Below are 19204 nucleotides of genomic sequence, written 5' to 3' on the forward strand. Positions count from 1 at the left end.
ACTTGCCTACACTACCATCTCCTACACACCTGCAATTTTCCATACCATAAGATCCCTCCTCCAAATCCTATCTGACAGACTTTAAGAGGAGCCTACTCAACATTGTAGATATTTGTCTCTTCAATCACTTGGGTACCTTTGAAAATCCAACTCTCTATGCACATTCAAGTTCTATGGTTCTTTAGGCCTAGGTTTGCTTCCCCTGAAAACATTAGCAAAACTTGTCTCTGGAACCCAGTGTGATGAGCTACACTTTTTTTTTTTTAAAAAAAATCAGTGTTGGGTTCTGAGGCTGCTTACACAATTATAAATAAAAGACTACAAACAAGACAATTTGTCAAAATGCCTGCATGTTCAGATTGTCTATTATTTTAAGGAAAAAAGTTAGCTTTTTCTCTTCTCATCTCAAGGACACATAGTAGCATGCATTTGAGGTAGAGTATTTTGGAAACCACTTTCCTTCCACCTCCACTAAGAAGCATGCCCAGTAAAAAAGCTGAATTTAAATGAGGTCTGGCAGTAATAGGGAACACCTTTCACAGAGAAGCTAAATTGCATTCTTGACTTTCAAATAAAAAGCACATACAGCAGTAATAAAAGCCATGCTCAAATGTAATGATAAATACTTCTAAAATTCCCTATCACCTCTAAAAGTTAATTTTAGAAAAGCAAAAGATAAAAATCACAGAGATTAGCATATTAATGGTTCCCAATCTGTATTTACAAATCTCATAAATCTGTTAATGGGTAATATTAAGTAGATAAGTGATGTTAATATAATGCAAAAAAATATTAAATGCTAAAATTTGCAGTGTAAATCTGGGAGTGTGCATGCAATACATTAAAAGGGACAAAACTGTGAATTTCACAGATTAAAGCATTAAGAATTTGCAGTGTGACTGCCAGGAACAAGAAAAATGAGAAATCTCACACATACAAAGCAATCAGTGTCTTTAGGTCCAGAACAGCCTCCAGCGCATTCCCGGTGGCAGCAGTCACTGACGTAGGGCCCATAGCACCGTCCATCACACTGCTCTGCACACACTGTCTTCGTTACTAGGAGGAGGCAGGAAAAATTGTCATGTCAGAATCAGAACCAAGGAGAGAGCTCTCCAACTGCACACTGAGGAAAACAACAAACAAAACAGCATACTGAAAAAAACCCTCAAGTTTTAAGGCAATTGCTTCAATGGTACTGGCCACTCGTATCTTCTCGAATCCTTCACAATATCCTATTCAGAAACATACATGTTGTTCAAGGACTGCAGAGGAAGGATTTTTAAGATGTTTGCTCTTATCCTTGGATATTTGGGTGATTCAGATAGAGTATTATTTTCAAATTACCAGCTTTTGTAAACAGCTGATGGAAACCTATGAAAAAAACCCCACAAAATAACAGAATAGCTCATCAGTTCCATGTGAGTTTTCCCACCATGAAGAACAGCAACACTGAGTAAATGAGTGAAATTCAGAGTAAGGCCAGCAATCTCAGAGCCAAATGCTGTTCTTGATGGCAATCTGTTTGACAAATAGGCAATGAGATAAAAGAACAGAATACAACTTGTAGATTGGAACACATTTGGAAACACCACTTACCTTTTCTAAGTAACACAATCCAGCCTCCGTTCACGGGGATACAACTATATTCTACCAACTGGAAAGCAGAGTGATTTAAGTGGTACCACACTACTGTACCTCAGGGCTTAGCCTTGTGCAAAGAATGGTCAACAAGTGGAGCACCTTCCTCCCCTCACTTGGCTATAGCCCCTATCTTTATTTTATGGAAAAAGAAATTAATGATATCTGCAGGACTATACCAGCTAGCACATACAGAATGCCAGGAAGCTGTGCTGTCAGCTGTCTTTCGATAAAAGCAGGGACGTTACACTTCTGTAATTAACCTTTACCATTTATTTTGTTAAAAGCATTTAACTACTTCTCTACAGAAAACACTTTCCAAGAAGCCAGAGAACACAAAATTCCACCCAATTTTCTGCTCAATTCTACTATTTAATTTATTGGTAACTCCTTTATAAGTATTGTCCAAACCAAATTCCCTGCACTACTTGCCAGAAATACTTAAGGTAATGCCAAAGCTTCTTGATATACAGAGTATTTATTTAGGACATAAAAATGTAAATAACCAAAGAGAATCATCATTTATAATCTACAGAATAAAGCGATGCACTTTCAGAGTAATACCATCTTGCTGATACCAGAGGCAAACCCCCAGACAGAAAACACTTTCATGCCTTATGCAATCTAATTTAAGGAATAAGAGAAATTTCTGTAAATGCATTTGCTGTCAACAGAGCTAAAGAAACAGATTTAAAGGATTTCTTTTTTTAAGTAACAGTGTTGATAACCATTAAGGCAGATATATGAAACAGTGACATATGTTAAGCAGAACACATGTTGCAGTATGCCACCACCATACCATTAGCTGATAGGAACAGTCTTACGTCATGAAAATGACTGAAGACCTCGTTTAGTCAGTGACTGTATACTGTTTTCTGCCAGTTCAGAAACTGGTCCATAGTGCCTTGATTTGCAATGGACTGTACACCACCTGCTTTGACCTCAAAGGGAGCCGAAGCACAGATTTATCCTGACTTGATAGAGGATGCTATTTGCCAGAGGCTCCCTCCATCAGTTCAGAGGTACAGAAGCAAATGACATTCATTTCCTTCCATTCTGTGACCCAAACCCTCTCTGTTTACCTGTGTCACTCCTCAGACAAGGAGTAACCCCCCAAGCCAAGGGGGCACCATCCAAATGCTCTGCTTCCTTTTTACACAGCAAACATTCCTCACCACACATACCTCATTTTTTAAAATGACTGCTCCTCTGCCACCACTTTCTGCCTCGCTAGCTAGTGTCACCACAGCCAGCGGAAGGACAGACCCCAAAAGGCCACGCACCCATGTACCAAATTGTTCCTCACGGCAGCAGCATGGCGGGCACTAAAATGGCTGCAGCAGCATGGCGGGCACTAAAATGGCTGCAGCAGCATGGCGGGCACTAAAATGGCTGCAGCAGCATGGCGGGCACTAAAATGGCTGCAGCAGCATGGCGGGCACTAAAATGGCTGCAGCAGCATGGCAGGCACTAAAATGGCTGCCCCGCCACTGAGCATGCTCAGTGCCCCCTTCCAGAAGGTTCAACAGACAGAGGGTGCAGTGTCTGCGTTCCCCTCACCATGACCACCCCACCTGTCACATCCTAAAAAATTGCAGTGCACCAGTAGCATATTTTCCTTTTTCTTTAAAAAAAAATAAATATATTCACTGGCAGGATGCTGTTAAAAAGCATTTTTCACTGTTGTTCCACAGCAAGTTAATGCTTTGTTTAAACTTAGGAAGTTTTGGTGTAAAGCACCTCTGTGCAGACAATTAGCAGGAGCCAGGTAATTAAATAAATTATAATTTATTTACCTCAATGCCAGCTGCTGTAGAGAGTGGGCCAAGATGTCTACTATCACCTGGCAGACTTTTAAAAGGGCAAAGAGGCCGAGGCCTGGCAGCATGGCCTGTTCCAACAGCCGCAAGAGGTATTGGGAGCCCTCCACCACTGCCCCCAAAAACCAGGCCCTGAGGAGGCGAATCCTCTGCCTCAAGGGGAGGGAGGCCTGCCTCCGCCATGCCTGGTGTCCGCACCCATAAACCACACTGACCACCCCTGGCACGTTTAAAAGAGGCACGGTCTTCTTCTCACCTCACAAGCTATTATTTATAGTGAGCCCTAGGCTGCGTAATTTTAACAGTGGTGGAGAGCAAGCTCCAACACCACCAATGGATTTAAGCAATATACTGACAGCTTTTCAGCAGTTTTTGCACTATTAGGCTAGCACAAAATCATCCCAATTCTTCACCCTCCTCTAGAGCCCCACAGTAAGGCTTTTGCAACGTATAAAGTTACAGGTGTTGTAGTTTTGGTTTTTTTTTTTAAAAAAATCCCTAACTTTTTAAGAAATGACTACAATTTATTCCAGAGCATGTTTCCTCTTCCAAAAAAACAAGAACATCCCCTGCAGCAAGGCTGCCGTGGGGAGATATGACCCCCTTTTCAGCACAATACTTAAACAGAACACCTTCAAAAAGTATACTCTGCTTACAATTAGGCACCAGCTTAATGAAGGCCTCTACCATGCTGTTCAGGATAGGGAGCATTTTGAGTTTTCCTGAAGACCAGGAAGTTATAAAGTGGTTTGCAAAAGTTACTATTAGGAAGGGTTTGCTGCTCTTTTTCCCTAATTGTTTATTTTGCTGGGAAAGCAAACAATGCCAACAGAAATGCCAACATTTCATTCTAGGAAAAGGCCATGACATACTGTATTTATCTTCTGGCTCATTGCATGCTGTATTTGCATTATAACTGCTATTGAGGGTCCAGCTCTGAGGAGGACCTGTCAGATATCTTCAGTGGCACCCTGTACGGAGACAGAAAAAAGCTTAGTGGGCTCTGAATATTTTTAAGGACTCATATTCAAGACAGTTTCCAATGAAGGGTTTTCCCCAAACCAAAACAAACACAGCAATATGTCTTGTATGAAGTCCTGAAACAATCTGATTGTTCACATTCCAATCAACGTTAACTCAACAGTTCAGCTTCCTGCAATCATTATCATGTGGTAACCCTATAGAAAATGCACACATCTGCAATGGTTTAAAAAGACAGTAAGCCTTTTCTCCCAAAACTTCCCCCCAAATACCATAAAGTGATTTTATAGCTGTGACTCAGGACCTATCTAAAAGAGGGAAATGTAAAGGTAAATATCACCCAAAATATCAAACTGTATGTTCAGGCTGATGAATGTTGGTGGGTGGCTCCTAGAGGGGACATGTGGCTCAAGAAGTTGCTTAGAAGAGAGTGGGGACAGATGGCAGGGAACTTGGCAGCAGCTACAAACAGGCAGCATCAAATGAGAGCAACTCTGCTGCAAGCTGAGAGAAGAGTGGAGCAACAACCTCTTCCTCCTGCTACCTAGTGTGGAGTCTGTTCACAGGGGAGCTGATAGACAGGGATGTTCAGGACCCCCCAGATCACACACTTCCAGACACACACATGAGATCCAGGAGTTCTGGGCTGGGACCCCAGAGGCATTTTAGGTGCTAGATACTCATTTCTTCACCCAGCATAACTGTAAGGAAAGCCTTCACTAATTGCAGCTGAGGCCACAAGTTTCAAACCACATTCTTGAGGGTCAGGACAACTACCCACCCTGATGCCTGCTGACAGTTTGTGGGATCCCAAGAGATCTGAGGATTCAGCTGCAAAGAACTATCACACTCAGGTTCAGGACAGCAAAGGAGAGTGGCAAACACCAATATCTTGAGAAAGCATGCCATGTGTTGGGATGGGTTTCTGGGGGAATGTGGAACAGTGACTGCCAACCTCTACTAGTATTTCACTGCGATATAGCCATAAACTGTGTTGGAAACAGGGTGTAATGGGCACTTCATACATGTGTGCAATTAATTAGTCTCTCTTATTGTTTCACTTATTCATTAATTATGTTGGGAGTTATGTCACAATGGAAAAAATGGGAAGTAACTGAAATCAATGAAGAAGTCTTACGAACATGCAAAATTATTAGAGAAATACAAGGATTTTAATTAAAGATGCTGGCTCCAAGCAAAAATGCTGGGTTATCCTGATTGATCTGAGTTGCTGGTTCAGCTCCCTGTCTCCTCCACCAGGCTCCCACTTGCCTTTTTCAGCTCTAATTGGGTACTTACTGTATTGGCACCTTCCTTTTCTCAGCAACATCAGCTGCACAAAGGCTTTATAAATACAATTATGCTCAGGCTGAACTTCTGTACGCATACAGAGTCATGAGGCGTTTTACATTTGCTGACTATTTATGTTTTGGGGTTGATTTAAAGGGTATTTGCCTTTTTGCATTCCCTTAGTTGGGCCTATATTTTAACTTAGATTTTTCTCTTTTGTTTCAGTTACATTCCTCCAGGAAAAAGTGAATAATCTGCCATTTCAATAAAATAATTTATTCAATTTCTTTTCATATGAAAAATAAAAAAAAACCCAAACCCAGCACCCAAACTCTTAACAAGACATCAACAGCAAAACCAGTAACAACTCAACTATAGATTTTCAAATTTGATTAGTAACACCTAAAAGCATTTGTTCCTGTGGTTTTTTTTTTTAAGTGGTTTACATTCTGTTTAGTGAGTGCCCAATGCTCTTTGAAAAATATTCTTTTTTAAACTATTTCCACATTAGCCTTTCCTGACACTGAAACAAAGAATACCATCTAGCTTTCAAATGTTCAATATTAATATTTACTAATATTTTAACTATAAAAGAAAAATGGGTTAACTGCATAAAACAGAACCCTGAAATTACACCTTCTCTACCTCCTGACAGAACAGCTTATTTTAAATTCCCTATTAATTGTCTTCTTAAATATGTACATTTTCTCGTCACATTTAGAGAGACATTAGGACAGAGTTAGATTGCAGGTGGTGTATCAGATGGAGTTAGAAGTATAGAAAGACATTGCTGGAAGGCAACATAAGAAGCTAGATAGATGATACTCATGCAAAAAACAAAAGGATTTTGATTTTTTTCCATATGTAATTTGAAATGAAAGATGTGGATTAAGATCTTTCATTTTTTATCCTTTCCCAGGAAAATAATTTAAATCTTATCTTGGGAGGGGGACTCATTAGAATATTTTGTATCAGTGACTCAATAAAAAAAATGAAATTATTAAATATTCAGGTGCATCTCTGAGTTGTTTCTAGGAACAAAATAGTTTGACACTAGGATGCAGTACTGCTGAAGTGTTTTCCTACAAGCGTTTGAAAGACATGCATCCCCAAGGTGACTAGGTTAAGGTATACGCTATGTTTCTGATACCATTCATCCTGTCTCTGGCTTGTATCTAAGAATAACATTTATAAGCTTGAAAGCCAGGCATGTTTTTTAAAGTCAGAAATGAAGGTAGCAAAAGCATAGCACCACTTGCATTTTTATGTTTTGAGTCCCTACTCATGTTCTTATTCTTTGCTTCAAACAGTTTGCAGAAAAACACATTTTGAGAAAGTGCAATGAAGAAATGCCCATTGCCAGCCTAACAGTCAGTCTTTTCCTTAAATCCTGCTGTTTAGCCAAGGTGGCAGCAAGGTCAGGGAGGCAAAGAGGAAGCATATGATATAAAATTAACTCCTATCCCTGACAATCAGAGGCTGCAGAGTGTGCTTGATGGTAAAAGGCCATAGAGTAGCTATTTCAATTAGAAACGTGCGATCTGTGTATTTCCCTAGAACTTAGATGGCACATGTCTTTTCACAGTTTATTATTTTAAATCCGCAGTGGCACCTTAGCCTGTGCCCGCTCTCTGGATTTGAGAGAGCAGTCACCGTGAAGAGAGAGATAGCTGTCACTCTTGGAGCAAACTCACCATGCAGCATTGCTAAGCTTCTGACTTCACAACAGTGCAGATAAGTTTTTCTCTCTCTGGTATTACTACATTAATCCACCAGATCAGCTCACTTATCTGAGAGCAGTGTTTTGTAGAGGTTGAGACCATGGGAGCTGATCCTGCCACATGAACTTCTGCAGCCACACAGAGTCCAGTTGGACTTCCCAACTTTATATAAGGCTGGAGCCGAGGCCCAAACCAGGATCATATCATCCTTACAGAACTGCCAAGTTTTTACAGTATTCTTGGAAAAACTAACCACATAAGGCCTGAATAAGCCTACTCAAGTTCAAATTCATCCAGAATTACCCTGGTTCTTACAGAGTTACTAGTTTTAATAGACAAACAGGCCTCTCATTAGGACAGAGAAAGAACCAGCGTTAATTAATTCTAGCCATTATTTAAAATTATTTGATCAGCTAGGGTTTAAGGCCCTTTCCATTATCTACTTCAGCACATAACCTTAATGTAAGGAGGCTTTCTGAGCACTGACTTCTTTGGGGCTTTCATAAAGGCTGCCAGCAAAGGAAGGAGACATACTAGCTCAATTCGGACAAAGAAGGAGCTGTTTTGCATCACAGTACCTGGTTCCTTACACTTGTTATTCCTACAACCTGTCTTACAGCGTTTTTAATCATACCCACAGATAAAGCTCAATATGAAACAGTAATACATGAACATGAACTTCAGCAGAGCTGTAACTGTCATCAGCTTTGCCAGTAACATCAGCTGATAGTCCTGAGCGAAAAGCAGCGCCTGGCAGGGTGGCAGAGCCTCTGCAGGCACGCAGATCCATTGCCTGTGCCCCTTGCTTTGCCACAGACACGAGGTCAGCTTGCACTTCCTGCTTGTACTCACTCATAAAACGTTCATGTCAAGCTTCTGTCATTTCTAATTTCCTCTTATCTCTTGCTCCAAGCAGTAAAAAAAAAAAAGAAAAGAAAAAAAGGCATAGTTATAGCATTCCTAATATTTCTAGCAAAAAAAGGCAGATGACATTGGCCTATCATCAGTTGAGAGTTGGTTGGTGTGCTCACTTGATAGCAGTTAATTTGTCACAATCCCTTCCTCCTAGCTACAACTCAGCCAAGGATACAAGCACAAGCTAGAGCAGTGCTCTCTGGGGGAGATATCAGCAACCATTTCATTTCCTAGGAAGAGTGACTCCAGTAAATGCAACCAGTTTCCACCTTCCTAAATTTCAAAGAAGGGATATGTAAAGGATAGCTCTATTCTTGTAAGGAGGGGAACTTGTAGGGAAAGACAGCTCTCAGTTTTCTCTTCTTTTATATTTGCTAATATTGTGACTGCACTTCTAGCTCTAGTGCTCATCTGAAGAAGCTGAAAGCACACAAAGAAGAAACTCTCAAAAATATAGGTTTTTTTAATTAATTTTAATGCTCTCTAATTCAAGAGGACAGACAGACATTGTGAAGGACCCTTCACTTACTACTTCCGTCACAAAAAACCTATTATACTCTCTTTCAGTACAACTCAAACATATTCTGATGTTACAATGAGAACAATTCTGCAAGATAACTAATATTCCCAGGCTCCCACTGAAATTAACAGAGTATTTTGGCATTAGGAACTATGCAGCATCAGGCCATCATTAAAGATCTCCAAATGTGACTTGTAGTTTTTTCTGTTCCTGCAGTATTCACTTTGGTGTATTCCAAAATAACTATCAATATTCTCAGGAGCCATGCTCCTTGTTGCCACCAAGAATTGAAAAGAAAATTCAAGTTAGCTTAAGCATTTTATGAAAGCACAAGAGAGGAAAGAAAAACATAAATTCACATGGGTAGAAAAAAAGTGGATCATCTCAGTAAAAACATACAGAAAAAAATTCATGTATTTTAGAATTATGCTGAAACCAGAATTTATAGTATCCTTTCACAATAAATAAATAAATAATTAGGATCCCTGTTTCCAGTCCTTTTTGCTTCCTTTCTTTTTTTTTTCCCTGAGTCTTGCATACTTACAGGTCTGGCAGTGATTCTCTGTGGGTCCCCAGCATCGGCCTGTGCAGGACTTGTGGCATCGACCACCTGCAGGACAGACAGAAAGAGAGAAAGATTAGAAACGTAGCTTCCACTCATTTCTTCAACGTCCAGCAGCTGCTGAAGAGGAGGGTCCATCTTGTCTTTAGAGAGGTTTTATGCTTCACCAAGTTTGAAACAGTGCCTGTAAAAAAGGCCCAGATAAGCAGCCAGAACTGGTGTCAGACATATGAAATATGACTACTTATTGAAGTGCTTTATAAGTTAAACACCTCTCTGCTATGTATAATGACTAGGACAATTTAAAAAAAAATAAAAAAGGATGAACAAGTTTAGAGGAATGAGGAACAATTTCATCAGACAGCGCTATTATTATTGCTCTCTATATCCTATGTAAGGCGCACTCATTCCTCCACAGGAGAAGAGATGGCTGTGCTAGACAGCATAATCTGTCTGTCTATCTATCTATCCATTGTTCAATTTCATCTGAACAATATGGTGATACACTCAATGCCTTTGATTAAAAGCCACCCCTCTGCCCTAGAAGCTTGCAACAGCCTTCATGTCCAATATCGTGGTAACGGAAATGTGCCCTGCACAACCACTCAACCCCAGTGACAGCTAAGCTCACAGGACCTTTCCTTTTCTGGCTGCTGATTCTCTAGTTGCCTGTAGTTATGCTTCTGAAGGAGCCTTGTGTTCCCCAGAGTCAGTACTGGGTCCAGTCCTGTTCAACTTAGTCACCAGTGACCTGGATGAAGGCACTGAGTGTACCTTCAGCAAGTTTGCTGATGATACAGAACTGGGAGGAGTGGCCGATTCAGCAGTGCCATCCAGCAAGACCTGGACAGGCTGGAAAGTTAGGCAGAGAGGAACCTAATGGAGTTCAACAGAGACAAGTGTAGGGTCCTGAACCTGGGGAGGAACAACCCCAGGCACCAGCCCCGGCTGGGGCTGACCTGCTGGAGGGAAGCTCTGCAGAGGAGGACCTGGGTGTGCTGGTGCACAGCAAGGTGCCCATGAGCCAGCAGTGTGCCCTGTGGCCAAGAAGGCCGATGGCACCCCGGGGGGCATGAGGAGGAGCGGGGCCAGCAGGGGAGGGAGGTGATCTCCCCCTCTGCTCTGCCCTGGTGAGGCTCATCTGGAGCGCTGTGCCCGGTGCTGGGCTCCCCGGTTCGGGAGAGACAGGGAACTGCTGCAGAGGGGCCGGCGGAGGCTACAGAGATGGTGGGGGGAGTGGGGCATCTCCCTGGTGAGGAAAGGCTGAGGGAGCCGGGCCTGTTCAGCCTGGAGGAGAGAAGGCTGAGAGGGATCTTATCAGTGTACACAAATCCCTTAAGGGCAGTGGCAGGAGGATGGGGACAGGCTCTTTTCAGCGGTGCCCAGCGGCAGGACAAGGGGCAACAGGCACAAACTGCAACACAAGAAGTTCCATCTGAATGTGAGGAAGCACTTCTTTACCCTGAGGGTGACAGAGCGCTGGGACAGGCTGCCCAGAGGGGCTGTGGGGTCTCCTTCTCTGGAGACGTTCAAAACCTGCCTGGACATAACTCTGTGTGACATGATCTAGGACAACCTGCTTTAAAAGGGGGTTGGACTAGATTATGTCCAGAGGTCCCTTCCAACCCTGACCATTCTGTGATTCTGCGAGATGGAAATCACACAGAAGAACTGGTAAATTCTCCTCTGGCTACATCTTACGTTATTTAAGAAAATGCTTGGACAGTCCCACACCAGTCCTGACTGCGAGCAAATGGAGACCTCATTCCACAGCTCCCATCCAGATGTGGCCAGAACTTGGATCACACTCCTGCTCTTAATGCTTCTCCCTCCTGAATGCCAAATGCTCCCAGAGCACACACAGAGAACCTGCCTTAGTGCACCCAGAGCCCCAGCTGCTAAACCCCAGGTGTGGCAGTGCCTGAGGTGTAGGCAGCCAAGCCCTTTACACTCAGCTAGACCTGAAGGGATAAACTGAGGAACCCATCATAAGTATTGAAGAATATGCACAGTCCTTATTGTTAGTCTTTTGACCACAAGAACCTAACCTTGTCTTTGATTAAACTTTCATTCATCACCGAAAACTCCTGAGCTTCTGTTAAGTGAATTTCCCCTTCAAACCTGATCCAGAAGCTTACCTTTCAATCACAACAGCAGCTGCTGTTAACACTGCTCCATTACACCAAATCAAATACTTCCCACATGCCCTGATGGGAGATAGTGTTGGAGAAAGTGTAAAATGTCTCTCAGCTAAGGTTGGATCACCCCCAAAAAAACGCTACTCCTCTGCTAGCAGTGTGCTTATACCTACGAGACATTATACAGCTGAGCAAACCCACTGTGATAGTCATGTGAAGTCTGACTTTCTGTCACTACTTTTTCAAAGCTAGCGTTCTTCCCTCAGCACTTGCACAGCATTCATGGTGCTATTGATGATGTTGTATGGTAATTACCACACTGTATGCCAACTACCTTGTTAAAACTACCAGCTCCTTGTTGCATTCATGTTCATTTAAAGCAATTATACTTGGGAAGTGTTGTTGCTGACATCACCAGCACATAATTTGCTGTCACATTCTGCCATCTGTTTATTTAGATCACAAATGTACTATAACTACATAATGCAAACTCATTCTGGCTGACAGGGAGGGAACTCCATCTGGCATGAATAATGCAACTTTTATCAGTAATAATGATTATTATGATTATTAAGAGACTACTGGAACCCTTTGCAGAAAGCAAATAAATCCATATTGATTTGTAAGAATGGAAGTTCAAAAAGAAGGTGAGGTATACAGCAAATTAAAGGAAGAATTTTAACAGAGTGATCTTGATAAGATACAGTTTGTTTGTTGATTTTGGTGTTTACTCAACTGAAAAAAAATGATCCCCAGGGAAGCGGGTTTTATAAACTGGCTATCCCTGACCAACAGAAGAAGTGGAAAGCAGAAAGGATATGGCCCTGGATGCACGTACAGATGATCTTTCCACTGCTTGCTTTGCTTGGTCCTCACCTGAGCCGGAGCATCTCTGCTGGGGGCAGCTCAGGAGGAACCGCAACCTATGGACAACAGAATCATCACCTGCAAGACTCTGTTTTATGCCCAAACCTTCCTTGCAGTCAATTCTCATGCCTGGCTAGCTTAAGGCCTCTGGACTTTAGGGAGAAAGCCAGAAGTCTTGCAGCTAGATGCAGTAAAAAGCACTGCACAGATCATTTGTAACCACATGTTCCTGAGGCAGAATGAGGCAGCAGTTTGGCTGCTTCTTCCTCTTTCTGCCCCTGGATTCTACCATGTTCCAAACCATACTAGATGCATCAGGCTTTCCACCGCAATTTATGCAGTGAGACAACGCAGAAGAAACTTCAAGCATCCATCCAAGTGATCTCTAACTAGACAGTCCACCCACACTTCTGCAAAAGCCACGCTTCAAAATAAAAATCCTCATATTTGAAATTCCTAGGCACCAAGCTGATCCTCGATACACAACGAAAAATATATTCAGCCACCTCTATTCCTCCAGGAAATAAAAGTGATCCAACATCTTAAAAAATAATTTAAAATATATTTTTAAGTTGCATGCCTGCTTCCTGGTACATGACTTTGTTTGGCAGTGTCAGCTGATAATTTGCATTTAAATAGAGATATTTAACAATAAAGCAAGAAAGGGCTGCCAGTTTTCTTTTTTCTCACTGGGAACTCAAAGTGTCTGTTTCATTGTTTTCACTTTTCTGAGCTGTGCACACACAACAAGGAGCTGAGCTTATAGGCAGCACACCTCTGAATTGCATTGTTACATGTCCTTTTGAAGGTCAAATATACTGAGAATTAAAAACAAAACCCAAATTCCCTCCAAATAGTTTAAATTGTTTAAAAAGAAAGGTAACTCTTTGTCTCAGTACGAACTGGTCCAGATTCTGCCCTCACATACCTTGCTATTTCATCTGTTTTCCCCCACTGTAAAAATGACAGATTGATATCCATTAAATATTAGCTCTGTAATAACATAAAAACAACCCCATGGAAGTAGTCAGGAGCATAAGGAACGTTCATGTGAGGAATAGGTCTCACGATTAGATTTGTATGTCAGGTTTAAATGTTAATACATCTATTGGTGCTAAGACTGATGAGGTCTTTGAAATAATTATACTACTTCTCTCTCTGTATATATTTCTTAGGATTTTTAGATTGTAGTGTACCAAAAGATTTGTGAAAAAAAAAATTATCAAACTATTTGTGGCATAAAATAAATCATTCGTGTTATTCCTTGTGTCTCTAAAATATTCTAAACCCCTGCAACATACAGCAGTAAGGGCTAAAAGAAATAACTAATGAAGAAATGTCAAACCATGAAACTTCAGAAGTGTTCTTCCTTCTGTTTTGATGCAGCAGTGAGTAAAGAGGTAGAACTCTCCTATGATGTCCTCCACTGGTCTTTGACATTAAAAGATGCCAAGTGTCCTAAAATCATGGTGGAAATTGCTAGACCCTAGGGACACTCTGCAGCAGTAAACCAGCCCATCTGTAACGACTCATCATATATGTTCCTTTTATAATCAAAATGTGATTCAAGAATTAGCTGGAATTTGGAAAAAAAAAATAAAAATTGCAGGGCACTACCTTGCTCATTCATTTAATTCTTGCACATTGGTGAAGGCACATAAGAAAAAAAGTGATTCTTTTCTAAGTGAGAAAATGAAGGGAAGAACCTGGAAAAGCCTCCTGCCCTGTTACAGATGCGATGCTAGAGTACATTTCTGCTCCTGAACAGTAGCACAGCTTTGCATAAATGGTGACATTTTATTAACTGGATGGCAGAGGAGGAGGAGGGAAGGAGTTAAAAGGAGGCTTACATGAGTTTTACAGTGTTTGTTATAAAATCTAAGTTTAGAAAGGGCAGATTCCCACTGGAACATGAGAATTAATTTTGCTTTGGCAAATTTCACACAGAAAACCAATGGCTCATCTCCTGGGCTCATCTTTCCTCGGCCAAGACTACTTCAACAGGTCTTCATTATGGACTCCGGTACAGAGTATCATCATTGTAATGTCCAAGGTAGAGTTTTATTTGTGGGAGATGCTTCTGCTCCCCCAGCTGGGGAAAGTCACTAGCAGAAAATGTTTGCTCACTAGCTTGGGAAAGACCAAGGTTACTTCATCCTTGTGCTTTCCTGAGAACTGAGAAGGGCTTTCCTTGAGCTCCAGACTGACTTTATTATTTCAGGAACAGTAAAACCGCAAAGGATTAAGTTACTGACAAGACAAGAAAAATGAAGTCCTCCTCTTAGCTCTAAGCTCAGTGTAGTACAGAGAAGAAACTCTGCTTCTTCCCCATCAGCTATGCTAGCTGCCTCCAGCAGACGCCTCTCAGTAGGAAAAGGAAAGCAGAATTAAGAAAAGAAATGGTCCCACTTTGCACAAAGCTTGCATTTACAGATGGTTTCTATGAGGTTAATAAATCATTAATAAATGTTGGCATATCTGCAACACACTGATATTGAAGTGCGAATAAACACAGCCAGAATAAAGTGGCTTTGATGGTTACAAGCCACAGTTATAAGCAGCCTCTTTACTTATCTAACAGTCTAAAATAATTGATTAACTATCAAAACACCCATAAATCATTTATTAGCTTCTGTAAGCTACTTACAAACTCATCCTTCATCTAAAAAATTCAATCCTGCAAAAATGCTAGAGATGCCACATAGATGTTTCTAGAGATAACTAGCCCAAAGGTCCAAGAAGTACCATGTATACTCTGCGGTAAGTGTCCCAGTCTCTTCTTTCCATTGCTTAGATGGGACAGAAGGTTTAAAAATATGCCTGCATGTTGTTTTTCTAGGCAGCTAAACTCCTTAATGTATGAAGAGATAACAAAATCAAAATACAATTCAAAGACAGCAGCACAGCATTAACAAAAATTAAAGATACTATTGTTGTGATTGATTGTTCCGCATTTATCAGGCTGTAATGCTTTCCATGTCCCTGGCTGACTGTTCCTATTGTCACACATTCATTCACTCACACTTCTTTGTTAAGTAAAAATAATTTTGCATTTTCTACCAGCCCTGTGCTAGCCTTCAGATCTCTTCTGCTGATTTGAAAGTTAATTACCTAACAGAGACTCACACTTTTCAGGATTTCCTTTCTTTATGGTGGGACAGACACATGCCACAAGAGAAAGTAAAACTTTCTATAAAAGAAGAAAACATTTTATAGAAATATCTAGAGTTCATTTCTTCTCTGCAGCAGCATTATGGGATACAGAAATCTAAGGGTCAGTTCCTCTACTGCTATCAAATTATGTCACTTTACTGATGTTAGATGAGTTCTTGGGATGTATCACCAAATAGTTTTTCAACATGGGATTAGTCCCATAAAAATTAGGCTTTTCTTTAACAAGCTGTACCTGAACTGGTATTGTTACTTTCATTGTGGTAAATGGCAGCACTTCAGCTGACCTTTCTGCCTCCTATCTATATTGTTTCTACCCCATATTCTCTGTGCCCAATAGAGGTACCCTGCCCAAACATTAATGGGATCCCTTCACAGTGAAAACTCACACAGTATTCATCCATGAAGAAACCTTACACTGTGGAAAAGCACAGCATCTTTTGTGGATGCTATGACCATCCACGAGTTAAAGTTTTCTAGCCCCCACCCCCTAACTGTCAAGTGCGTGCATCCAGTATACAGGGACCACTGGGGGTCAATAACAGTGAAAGCAAACTCCCTCTAATGATTGCTTCCAATAGGGGCTTCCAACTCTGCCATTCAACGCCTCTATCTTCCTCTCATCTTCCTTTAGCAGATAAGAAGAGAGATGCACACAAATGAAGAGGGACTCAGGCACAGGCAGCTGAAAAGAAAGTGGCACGGGAAATAGGTCTGGGAAATGAAAACAGTCCAAGAGATATGCCCTGAAAGACAGGCACCGAAAGAGATACGAGGACAGTGCGAGAGAGAGTGGGGAGAGGAAACAGATAAAACTGAACCAGCACTGAAGAAAACAAAAACTGAATACCAAAAGGGAATGCATTTTCTTGAGTAATGTAGGATGGAGACAACCCTCGTGTGCACACAGGGACTAGGGATCTGTTGAGAACTGTGAAATTACAGAGTATCACCAGATACGCTGGTGGTAGACAGTTTTGATTTTAAGAGAGATTGGCCACCAGAGGTAAAGGAATAAATGGAAAGTCAAGAAGAGCATGTCAGCAGCACTGAACGGGCTCAGGCTGGTGGATTCATATCTACTGCTGACAGCTCTGAGCTGATAGGAAGCTCACTGTAACGTTACTTCAGCTGCTACAGAAAAATGTCTTCAGGCCACAGTAATGACTACAGAAAGGGACCTTAGGGGGGTAATGAAGACACTGGTTATTTTTCTCTGCCTGGAATAGACAGCACTGCTAAGGCTGTATGACTCGTTGCATTAATTGGGGGTTTAGTCATCCACATAAAATGAAAAACTTCACATATGACATAGTCTAAAACTTTGCACTGATTAAGCAATTAGGAGCTATTAATTATCGCTGCTTATAGCTGTTAGCACAGAGCAATGTAAGTGAATTCCCCCCACTGTGGTGGTGAATTAGTTCCAATCAGCATCAAATCCCTTTCTGACTACACACACACACAGGGATCCTGAGCAAATGGGGAGATACAGCTGCAAGGCTAAAAGCATAGGTCGAGTCATACCTGCTGCTTGGCAGGCTCATCAAGAACAAGCCCTCAGAAATATTTCCTTATAATCATCATTGTTAACAAAATATATCCCCCCTCTGCCCCCAGTAAGCCATAGACAATCACCCATCACACATTTGCTCCTGAAGAGCAGAGCAGCTTGGTCCCTGTCTAACAGGGGTCTACAACAGGGTCAAAATGAAACTCCCTCCCTCATATGGACAATCCTCAAAGCACAGAGATCACAACCACCCCAGACCCCTTCAAAATACAGGGCTAGCTCTTATTTTTCATCTCCTCTGTGCAGAAGGAGACGGTGACGTTCCACCATCTGTAGAGGTTAACACTCAACTAGGATGTGGGGTTATGCATCCCTCTTTCTCCTTCGGTTACTGTGATGAAGACTCTCACCTCCCAGGACAGCAACCCAAGAAACAGTCTCCAGGCTGTTCTCTGGAAGGGGAGAGCACAGAGCAGGCAGCCATCCCTCCTGATGACACAGGGAGCTCATTGGCCCTAAAGGGAGAGAGCTGGACACAGCACATAACCATTCTTGAGTTCTTGCCCCACAGCTCAGTAGTTACGATCACTGGAGGTGGGGTACATTTAAGAATCAGTCCATGTCCCTAGGACCATTTCTGTATCTCATGTGATGATTACTTAACACACAGAATTCCAAAAGAAGGAGTAGAGAAGACCCCAACTCAGACCAGCCTGAGGCAGTTTCCACTGGGAGGTGGGAGATCAGAGGTACAGATTTGAATGCCTTCAGGAAAGGTAGGAAACTGAACCTGCTCCCTCACATCCTGGGGGGCCACTAAGCTGTTAATGTATTTCATAAAAGGAGAGAAAAGTCCTTCTTACTGAGGAAATTTCAGTGCGAGCAGAAGACAGGTCTGTGAGAGGAAGGCAGCAGGCAAGTAGGCACTGCAGATTCCCAGCAGAGACCATAAAACCCCAACTTCTATGCCTTTATATTAATTTCAGCATTTCCCTCTGGTTTGCTCTTGGCAGGTACTATTTTGGTTGGCTCCCTCCTCTGCATGGGAGTGTCCATAAGTGCATGAATTTCTAAGAAGCACCCACTGTGATGCCTAACACTGCGACACCCACACCCTTCCTTGCCTCAGATCAAATTCTTTGCTGTGGGGGTGGTGAGACACTGGCCCAGGCTGCCCAGAGCAGCTGTGGCTGCCCCATCCCTGGCAGTGTTCAAGGCCACGTTGGACGGGGCTGTGAGCAACCTGGGCTGGTGGAAGGTGGCCCTGTCCATGGCAGGAGGGTTGGAACTAGATGAGTTTTACTACATGATCTTTAAGCTCCTTTCCAACTCAAACCATTCTACGATTCTGTGACACCACCCATTAGCTCTCAGCCCAGGTGCTTTTTACTCTGGCTCACAGCAACAAGTGCTTCTGTTTGTGGTGAGACAACACATGAAATTAAAATCCACAATAAGCCGAGTATCAGTGACTCCTACTGAACACAGCAATCAGATGTGCACCCATATCAGTGCCTGTAATAAATTTTGAGCCAGGTATCTGTCCGTAGGTTCAACAGCAGACTTACTGCCCAATGCATAATTGTGGCTGAGAACTGAAGGATGCAGATATGGGTTTCTTTTTTGTACACCATGTATAACACTAGGTGAGAAATCTCTGCACTGTTAGAGAAAATTTTCAAAGGAGGTTCTCAACAAACTCCAAGACACACTGAAAAGTAAGTGCCAAAGCTGGGGGTGTTTTTGTGCTTATTTAGTGCCAACGCCTCCACCCCTCAAACAGATAAAGTCAGTCAATACCACATAAGTCAAAATAATGTCATGTAATAATGTTCCTGTATTGCTGCCAAAGCAGTAATAAAGTTCCAACAGAGGGACATACAGTTTTCATTTTTTAAACAAAGTAATAACCTCAAAGAAAGGAAATGAGAAGTTGAAACTGAAGTGGCTTTTAAAATTAATTTCACTTTTTCTCAATGCCATGTAATATTCCTAGAGTCCAGCTGAATGCAGTTAGGTGTGCCAACGTTTTAACCAACTTTTGACTCAATTAGGTAGAAATACTAGA

At 41.9% G+C, this 19204-nt stretch overlaps 1 protein-coding gene across 2 annotated transcripts in view; it reads right to left on the bottom strand.

Moving 5' to 3' along the window:
* ERBB4 (erb-b2 receptor tyrosine kinase 4) overlaps positions 1-19204 on the bottom strand; it is a 399492-nt gene that overhangs the window by 187740 nt on the left and 192548 nt on the right. For both annotated transcript variants that reach the window (XM_040604703.1, XM_040604704.1), the window contains exons 4-5: positions 9430-9495; positions 938-1056 (exon numbers count right to left, since the gene is read on the bottom strand). In XM_040604703.1, coding sequence (XP_040460637.1) covers positions 938-1056; positions 9430-9495 — 185 coding nt within the window. The remainder of the gene's footprint in view (positions 1-937; positions 1057-9429; positions 9496-19204) is intronic.

Source organism: Falco naumanni, chromosome 8 (assembly GCF_017639655.2).
Source record: "Falco naumanni isolate bFalNau1 chromosome 8, bFalNau1.pat, whole genome shotgun sequence".
NCBI classification, from domain to species: domain Eukaryota; kingdom Metazoa; phylum Chordata; class Aves; order Falconiformes; family Falconidae; genus Falco; species Falco naumanni.